The 10,212-nt window shown below is 37.1% G+C and overlaps 1 protein-coding gene across 1 annotated transcript in view; it reads right to left on the bottom strand.

The window, feature by feature from the left end:
- NDST3 (N-deacetylase/N-sulfotransferase (heparan glucosaminyl) 3) overlaps positions 1 to 10,212 on the bottom strand; it is a 382,934-nt gene that overhangs the window by 253,426 nt on the left and 119,296 nt on the right. Inside the window, exon 4 of the mRNA XM_006874590.1 lies at positions 3,793 to 3,947. Coding sequence (XP_006874652.1) covers positions 3,793 to 3,947 — 155 coding nt within the window. The remainder of the gene's footprint in view (positions 1 to 3,792; positions 3,948 to 10,212) is intronic.

A 10,212-nucleotide genomic window follows, 5' to 3' on the forward strand; every position in this document is an offset into this window, starting at 1 on the left:
ATTAATTAATTAATTAATTCAAGTATTGAATACCTTGTCATTCTAACTACGGTTTTAGTTTCAGGGGATGTAATGGCGAATGTCATTGTTTTTAAAATCAAACCTGCTTTAACTCACTATTTTTTTGATGGTTACTAGTTTTTGTTTTATTTTGTTCATATACTTTATTAGGATTTTCTTTCACTCTACTGCTCCCATGAAGATTGAAAACCTTGGAAACCCTAATACATGGGGTTGCTTTGATTCGGAATCAACTCCAGGACATTAAACAACAATTACAATTTATTTACATATTTTCTTTTTTCATAAAATCCTCTCTCAGACTTAAGATTCAAATCTACAGATTTAGAGGAAACTGAAAAGTAATTTTTTCCTTCTTTCTGATTGCTGATTGCTATTGATAATATTGATTTTTTCCCTCTTTATCCTCTCCTGTTGATTGTCATTTCTAACATCAGCAGACTTAAACTTCTATAGATGATTAATGTTTGCTATATTAAGATATAATACAGTGTTTCTAAGATTCAGAACCGAATCGACGGCACTTGACAACTTTATAAATTATGGCAATGTTCAACCAACACTATCTACTCTTTCTGTTTATTATTTGGAAAAAGCAAAACAAAATGCTTGCTCTCTAACAGGATTTGCTAACATGGTTAAGACACTTCTCTCAGTATCAGCAGGGTGAGACACTACTCTCGTTTCCTTAAAAAAAAAATCAATGGATTGTTAAGGTTCACTCGGAAATAGTGCATCTATTTTGGGGAGTTGATTTCAGTTAAATGACAAGTCTAAGTTCCTGATGCTACACATAAATTATTTTTGGTTTACTATTTCTCTTACAAGCAACCATCATTTTATCAGTTTTAACTCTTTATTACATAAGTTCCAGTATTGCATCATGCAGATCAAACATTTAAGCATCTTGCTCTAGTGGTTTATGTTGCAGCCATTCCACTTAATGGACAACAGGGCTGTTTAAAATTCTGATTAGTCAAATAGCTGATTTACATGGTTGAGTGGTCAGTCATTTGGGATGCTACATTTTCTCTACTGACATATAAGCAGAAGGATTCTATGCCATTTTTTGTTTAAAATGCATGGTGGTGGTGATTGCTGTGTGCCATCATATCAGTTCCAATTCACTGTGACCATCTTGTTCTTATCATAGGGTTTCTGAGGCTGTAACTCTCTACAGGAGCAGAAAAACCTCATCTTTCTCCCATGGAGTGGCTGATGGATTCAAACTGCTGACCTTGTGGTCAGAGCAGCCCAACTTGTAACATATACCAGGGTTCCTTAAAAAGATGTAGTAAAGATAAGAATATGAAGAAATGGTACATTTTCAGGGTTTAAGATCTATAATTTTGGGAAGGGCATACATGGATGAGGAGACCTTAAAATTGAGCAAATTATACTTCAAATCATTTCTAGAGGAATGGCAACTGGTTATGAGTGAGGATTTTGAGTGTGGTCAAATATTTTCTGTCTATGAGAGTGTCTTTTAGAATGAATTCAAATCATATCTAAATTTATCAGTGTCTTATTGCTGCTTAGTGCTGTCAAATTGATTTTGACTCATAGTGACCCTGCAAAGGGTTTCTGAGGAGTGGCAGGTAGATTTGAACTGCTGACCTTGTAGTTCAAACTGACCTTGCAGTCTAGTGCTTATCCTATAGCACTGTATCAGGACTCCAACCACTGTAGTGTATTTCAATTTATTTTACACTGTGGGCTAAATCTACAGTTAGTAGGATTTGCCTAGAAAAGTAATTTGATTGTTTTAGGATTATTAATAACACAGATAATCTATAAAAACTGTCAAGTCAGTTTTGAGATTTACAAACAAGAAAAAACCTGTAGTTATTACATATTAAGCTATGTTACAATTCATTTCCTTCTTGAGGATTAATTTCCGCTACCTTCGATCCTTCATGCTGTACATAGTGATTGAATGCTTTCCATGAGCTGTTATTGTTTTGTTGTTATGTCCCGTGGAGTCGGTTCCGACCCATAGCGACCCTGTACAGGGTTTCTGAGGCTGTAAATCTTTACGGGAGCAGAATGCCACATCTTTCTCCTGTGGAACAGCTGGTAGTTTTGAACTGCTGACCTTGTGGTTCACAGCCCAATTCGTACAAATTGTTCCCTACTCTTGGAGAGCCAGTGCACAGCAGAAAGAAACCATGCTCAGTGCTGTGCCAACCCCATGGTCTGTTATGGATCAAACTGTTATAATCCATATGGTTTCCAGTGGCTGATTTTCAGAAGTAAATCACCAGGCCTTTCTTCTAGCTTCTCATAGTCTAGAAGGTCTACTGGACCTTCAACCTCATAGACACATGAAAGCCTCCAGTGGCAGGTAAGTGGTGTCTGCCCATGTGGTGCATTGGTCAGGAATGGAAGCTGGGGTTTTTGCATAGAAGGTGAGAATTCTACCACTACACCAACACTGCACTTCTTCTATGAGCCAGGAACTACAATACTGTATTAGACAGAATGTAATTCCTGTCCCCAACCCCAATGTACTCCCTGCTTAGAAAGGGAAAATGCTAATAAGTAAATAAGCAATTGCCTTTCTGGATTCCCTCCATGTTCTGTTATGACCATTAGTATAATCCACAGGAAACAAAGATAAAACATCCTCTCCCACTGAACACATGTTCTATTGGCTTGTTAATCACATTTCTCCCCCACTGATTACAAGCATATTTTTCCATCACATTGTATTTATTAGAATTTTTATTTTAAATTTCTCTTTCCTGAATCATAATCTCTTCTGTATCAAACATTATACATATCTTCAGGAAAAAAAGGAAATCCCCTCCCTATAACACAGATGTTTACAATGTTTTTTTAAATGGCTTTCTTCCCATATCCATTATTTTCTGAGGTTGAGTCTTTAGGATTTCATCATGATGATGATATGCTACAGTCTCTTAACTGATCTTTTCCCGCAGTCTCATTTCATTCCAATTCATCCTGACACCTAAATATTATTCTTATTTCAGTGTGTACCTAAAATCCTATTTCCACAGGAACATTTCTCTAGTCACTACCAGCGACACTTATCTCTCTGAACTGTGGCTTTGTGTCTGTACTGTTCATTTTAGCAATGGATAAGAGAACATGTCATTTTGCTAGACAATTATTTTATATGCATATTTTTGTCTTCCTAATGCAGCAGATGGAGTCCTGGTGTTGGGTTGTTGGATAAGCACTGGACTGCTAACAAAAAGATGAGCAATTCAAAGTCACCATCTGCTCCCCAGAAACCCTAACCAGGGTTGCTATGAGTCAGAACCAGCTTGATGTCACTGAACAACATTAACTATGCAGCAAATGGCTCCTTAAAGAGAGGAACCATGTTTCAGGAACCTTTGAACATAATGTCATATGACTGAGTATTGTGAGTGACTTGTGAAGTCCTTCTTAAATTGGACCCCTCAGATCATCAAGCAAAGTAATAATCACATATTACAAGAGTTCTGGTGTGGCACTATGGGCTAATGCGTCTGACTGCAAAGTTGTTTGAATTGCAAGGTCAGTGGTTCAAGCTCACCAGCGGCTCCTTGGAAACTCTATACAGGGTCACTATGGGTCAGATCGACTTGACGGCACTTAACAGCAACAACAATACTACAAGGCTTTAGTACCAAGTACTTCTTTCTGATCCCACAGAAAAGCTTGCATAAAATTGTCAATATTGGCAAACTGTTTAATAAGTTTTCAACATAAAAACTTGGGCTTTACTCTAGATAGATGCAGTAATCAATGTGGGTTACTTACTAAGGCAAATTTTTTGTTGAGAATCATCTGCTCCACCAATGAAGACTCATTATGGAAGAGGTGGGGCTGCATATGGCTCCACATATGAGGAAACCACCAAAACTCATCAACAGACCCCAACAGACAGTCGTCACCTTCATCTTCTTCTTCCGTTCCTTAAGGGGAAAATAAAAGGTTATTCAATTCATCTTGATTATCTATCAATATTTCATCTATTTTACCTATGCATTTAGAAGACACTGTATACACCATACATATCAGACTTTGAATATGAAATGTAGCAAAGGAAAATCTGTTAGTTGAATAATAGTCAGAGAGAGTGACAAACAATTGTGTGTAATTGTTAGCAGCATTAATTGTGATTGTTGCAATTGTAATTGTAGAAGATATGTAACTAAAAAGGGGGGAGTAGTTAATCTTTCATTTTAGGAGCAAACAATACCAGGACCACCAAAAAGGAAGAGCATGAGTGGAGTATGCAATGCTACCTAGAAAAGTGGTGGCAGAGGCAAACGCATGGAGAGAGAGAGCAGCTGTGGCTCTAAGCCCATGGACTGAGTAAGGCTGTGTGCCTGTGGGCAGGAGGCTGCCTTGCAGAATGTTCCCTTAGGACATTTAAATGAATATATATATTTTTGTTTTGTATGTACACATCAAATATTTTTGCTTTGTTCATTTTGGAAATATAAGATGTAAAAGGGAAGGCACAGTGAGAAATAGGATAACTGTCATTGCAGGGAGGGGACTGTAATTATTGAGATTCAACAAGGCATATAATTTGTTGAATATAAAGCTGATGATCTAGTCTGGTAACTTTCACTTAATTCACAATAAAAAGCTAAAAAAAGTTGTTAAACATGAGACATGGAGATAAAATCAATGCAAAAAGGAAACATACAACCATTCCCAAAGATATTAGAGCTCTTAAATTTTAACATCTTTGTGCATTGTCAAGTTGAACAGAAAGTTATGTTTTTCTGTGTCATTCAAACAAAATATAGTTTAGAAGGAATATGAGCAGGGAAATATGTGTCAGAGGTCAACAATAGATTATTTTGACCTGAATTGTATATGGAATTACAACAAAATATTTTCCCCTTTTCTTTTTTTAGGGGTAAAAAGAAGTTACTCAGTATTTGGAGTTCTGGTGTCGTACTGGAGGATAAGTATCACTGTACTGCTAACCACAAGGTGTGCAGTTCAAACTTACCAGCCACTCCTCAGAAACCTTATATGGGGCCACTATGAGTTGGAACCAACTCTATAGCATTTAACAGCAACAACATCAAAAACTTTTTATTTGGAGGAAACTAAGGCATGCACTGAGTTCCTGGATGGTAATATGCTCATCTAATGCATGACAGATTGGACGTGTGATTGGACGTGTGAATCTACCCAGAGGTGCCTCAAAAGAAAGGTCTGGCAATCTACCTCTGAAGAATCAAAGCACAAGTTCTACTCTGACACACATGGAGTTTCCATGAATTTGAATTGAATTGACAGTAACTGGTCAGTTCAGGCATGCACAGAAAATAAAAGGGAATGCAAAAATTGCTATCTGGAAAATTAGAGAAAGGATAAAAAGATAAAAGTGGTGGGGAGAAGAATCTGAGAAATGTAAAAGGTTTGGCACATTGGTTTTGGCACAATCATGCTGCTCCTTAGTGATACTCTGGATTCTCATACTTGCCCTTCCTTTCAAATTCTTGGAAGCAGACTTGCTCCACCCATCAGGAAATTTCCATTTCCTTAGAAGTCAGCCCTGTTCTTGTTCTTGTTCCTATCATTCTCCACATCTAAACTTGTTTTATTTCTCCACTGTCTCCTACCTGAAGTTTAGTTGAGCATGAAAAACTCCACTGTTCACTCAACACATTTGTGAGGGAGAGGGACTTTCTTTAATACTTCCCCAAGCACAACTTCTTTATGAAAGCACAAAATGAGAGCAATGCAAGGTCCTTACTACTGTCCTGGCAAAACACCAGATGATATTAATCACCTCAAAATTATGCAGCTACAGTTAAATTTCACCACAAAGCAGAATCCGCTAAGCTCCAATTGCTTTGGATTCTGCACACAATTTCCCTCTGTGTCGGAAAAACCTTTACAATAGCAACTCCAATACAACTGGTTTTAATAGGACCCAGAAGTCTAAAGATGGTGGAGGGATTGCTGTTGTGATCCTGGAAACTGTGCCTGGTGTCTGTTTCTATTATTCTGCCATTTAATTTTCCAAGATAAGGAAGGCAGACACTGTTAGCAGGAATGTAATGGGGCTCTGCAATTTGTTGGAAATGCAAGAGATTTACCAAAGATACAGGTTTAGTATGCTTTATGGTCACACTAGGTTACACAGGAGAAATAAGGGTTGAGTGATAGAAAATGAGGGAATAATTTAATTTCGACCAGGATAGTCCTGAATCTCACTTTCATTTGCTTAAGTACTCTACTTGTATGAAAATGTACAAATAAGCTTTTCTTCATGTATATACAGGGTATCATCAAATAAAGTCTGTTTTATTTCCCTCATTATCTTCTTTTCATCATCCACACATGCAACCATAGTAGAAGCCTTTAGAGTCAGATAATTTTAGTTTATTTGAGGCTTCAACACATTTGAGTGGACAAGTCATAGCCCCTCTAATATCTGAATTTATATAAATACAAAGATTAATAACAATAGATATTTTATTCTTTTAGGGAAGAAATACCTACATAGTTCTGATGTATTTGGGTAATCTATTATTCCCCTTTCCTCCTATATTTCTCAGTCCTGTTTTCCTTCTGTCTCTTGCATGTCTCCTTGAGCTTTTCTGTTTATTATTGATTTTCCATTTTACCTTTCTGAAGGAATGGGAGTGGAGGCAGAGGCTACACCTGTGTGTTCTGTGGTACTCAGGAACTGACCCTTATTCTAACTAATGTGTCATCAACATTGAACATTCTAGGAGCTTCCAAGTGGTTATTTTACAGCGTATGGGGGTCTTTTAAAGAGAAATGAGTCAGGGGTTTCAAATCACGTACGATCACAGTCATGGAAGAGTCTTGACCTCTGCTACATTTTGAAGGCAAAGAAGAAAAACCTGGAAAGAGGCATTTGGTAGGTATGACTGGTGATGCTTACAGACATGGTTTCGTTAATATAAAGGTGATACTATTTGGTTTCCCCGCAAATAACATCTCTACTTAAATCTAAGATTTCATTTTACATCGTTCCACAACTGACACGCATGGAAGCAGCAGTTCAAGAAATCAAATGATATACTGCATTAGCAAATCTGCTGCAAAAGGCTTTAAAGTGTTAAAGAGCAAAGATGTTACTTTGAGGTCTAAGGTGCACTTGACTAAGATGAGCCTGGCTAAAACCACAGTATTTTCTATTGCCTCAAGTGCATAGGAAAGCTGGACAGTTGAATAACAAAGACTGGAGAATAATCAGTATATCTGAATCATGGTGTTTGCCAAGAAGAAAGTACCAGGAACTCCCAGAACAACAACAACAAAAATTTAAGTCTGTCTTGGAAGAAGTACAGATGATTGCTCCTTAGACTTCGGGGTGGTCTGGTTTTTTCTCTCCTACTTTGGACATGTTATCAGGAAGGACCAGTCTCTGGGGGACATCAAGCATGATAAAGTGGACAGTCAGCAAAAAAGAGGAACGCATGCATGAGCTAGATTAACAGAGTGGTGACAGCAAAGGGCTCAAACATAATGATTGAGAGATAGCACAGGGCCCAGCAGGGTTTCATTGTGTTGTACATAGGGAACCAACTTGATAGTACTTAACAACAACAACAACACATACAAGATATTCGTCTGTTGCTTAGCATTTTGTGTTTCATGAGGACACCATATTTGTTAGGATTAAAGTTTTACAGTAAGACTACAGTTGTTGCAGTTATTACTTTTTCCCACATTGAGAACTGGCAGAAGGCTCTTTTGGAAGGGCATGGGGGCATGGGCAGCAATCACTTTGCTCCAATTTCCACCTTTTCTGCTATGTGATTGTGAAGAAATTGAGTGAACATTTCCTAGTTTATGAAGTTATTCCTCCTCCAACTTTTCATCTCTATTCTCTGTCACTTATAAATCCCATCTTTCCCTCCATCTTTCCTTTGAGTTTTATTTTATTCATCTGTCTGGTTAGTCTTTGTGCAACATTTATTCATTATAACAGAGCAACTAATATCAGGGTTCTTTGGAAAGATGGTTCAGTGATTTTCTGTTCTTTCTTGAAAATCACGGTGAAATATGTGATTAAAGCATTGGCATATTTGAATTCTGTAGGAGTTAAACAAATGACATTTATATGCTGACAGATTCTCTATATTTATAGTAAGCATAATTCTACTCATTTACTTATTTATTTATTTGTAACTCTGTCTTATTTGATTGTTTATTCTTTACTCCCACTTTGAGGATTTTTACATCACAATTAATCATATTGAGAACAAGCTGTTGCTTGTTACTTTAAACGTTATGATGAAAATCAGTTGAAATGTACTTGTTAAGGGCAGGATTACTGCCTTTCATCTCTCTACTTTGCTCACTTTTGTCCGATCTTGTGGAAGAGAGAATTAGTACTCAAAGTTCTCAATTTTAAGTGCCATTTCTTAAATTACAAAATTATGCTAAAATATTTGATGATTTTTTTTTTTTTTTGCAAATTAAGGAACGAGACCTCAGATAAGCAAGCATTATTTACAAAGAATAATAATGTAGGAGGCCTCTAACTTCTCAATCACAAAACCTACTATACAGCCACAGTGCTCAAAAGAGTCTGGTACTGATACAATGAAAGATACATAGACCAATGGAACAGAATTCAGAACCCAGAAGTAAATTCATCCACATACAGTCAACTGGTCTTTCACAAATGGCTAAATTATATTAAATGGGGGAAGAGAGAGTCTGTTCAACAAATGGTGCTGGCTACTCTGGAAGTCCTTTGCAGAAATATGAAAGAAGATCAATATCTCACACCATATACAAAAATAAACTCAATATGGGTTAAAGACCTCAGTATAAAATCCATAAATATAAAGATCATCAATGAAAAATAAGGGCAAACTGAGGGGCTCTGATACATGATGTAATTATACTATCAAATATTAATGAAAATATACAAACAGCAGAAGACAAAATAGATGACTGGAACCTACTGAAAATTAGACATTTATATGCACCAAAAGATTTTACCAAAAGCCCACAGGCTGGGAAAAATTTTTTTGAAACGAATTATCAGCGAAGGGACTAAACTCCAAAATTTACAGAAAATTTCCTCTACAGGAAAAAGACAACCCAATTTAAAAAATGGGCAGAGAACAAAAACAGACACTTCACCCAAGAATGTTCATTAGTCAATAGAGAAATGCAAATCAATCAACAACCAGATATCATTTTACCCTAGCTATTAGAAAAGTTCAAGACGCAGAAAACAACAAATGCTGGAGAGGTTGTGGAGAGACTGGGACCTTTCTACATTGATGGTTGGACTGTAAAATGGTACAACCTCTGTGGTATATAGTACGGTACTTCCTCAAAAAGTCTGAAATAGAAATATCATATATTCCTCTACTTGGTATACGTTGTTGTTGTTAAGTCCCATCAAGTTGGTTCCAGTTCATAGTGATTCCGTATAGGGTTTCTAAGGAGCAGCCGGTGACTTTGAACCGTTGACTTTGCAGTTCAAACCAACTTTAAGGTCAAGTGCTTGTCCTATGGTGCCACACCATGGCATGAGCAGATATACGCACATCAAGTTCAATGCAGAACTATTCATGATAGCATAATTATGCATACAGCCTAAATGCCCATCAATGGAAGACTAGATAAACAAACAATGGAATACTACACAATACTTAGAGTAACAATGAATCTGCAAAACACCTTATAATATAGGTGAACCTAGAGGGCATTAGGAGTCCTGGTGTGGCACTGTGGGATAAAGTATTGGACCACAAGGCCAGTTTAAACCACAAGGTCAGTGGTTCAAACTCACAAGCCACTCCTTGGAAACCCTATACAGGGTCACTATGAGTCACAACCAGTAACAACAAATGGGCATTATGCTGAGTGAAATACCTCAATCATAAAAGGACAGATACTGTATGAGACCACTATTGTAAATACTAGAAAATATTTGCATGCTTAAAGAAACATTTTTTTTCATGGTTACCAAGGTGGGAGGAGTCCTGATGTGACACTCTGGGTTAATACACTGGACTGTAAAGTTGGTTTGAACTGCAAATTGGTGGTTCAAGCTCACCAGCCACTCCATGGAAACCCTATACAGGGTTGCTATGGGTTGGAACTGACTCGATGGCACTTAACAACAACAACAAAAAGGGATGGGGAGAAAAAGAGAGTAATTTATAAAAATATACAGACACTTCATCCAATGAGAAATTTGGGTGGCCA

The sequence above is a fragment of the Chrysochloris asiatica genome, unplaced genomic scaffold, assembly GCF_000296735.1.
Source record: "Chrysochloris asiatica unplaced genomic scaffold, ChrAsi1.0 scaffold00288, whole genome shotgun sequence".
NCBI classification, from domain to species: Eukaryota; Metazoa; Chordata; class Mammalia; order Afrosoricida; family Chrysochloridae; genus Chrysochloris; species Chrysochloris asiatica.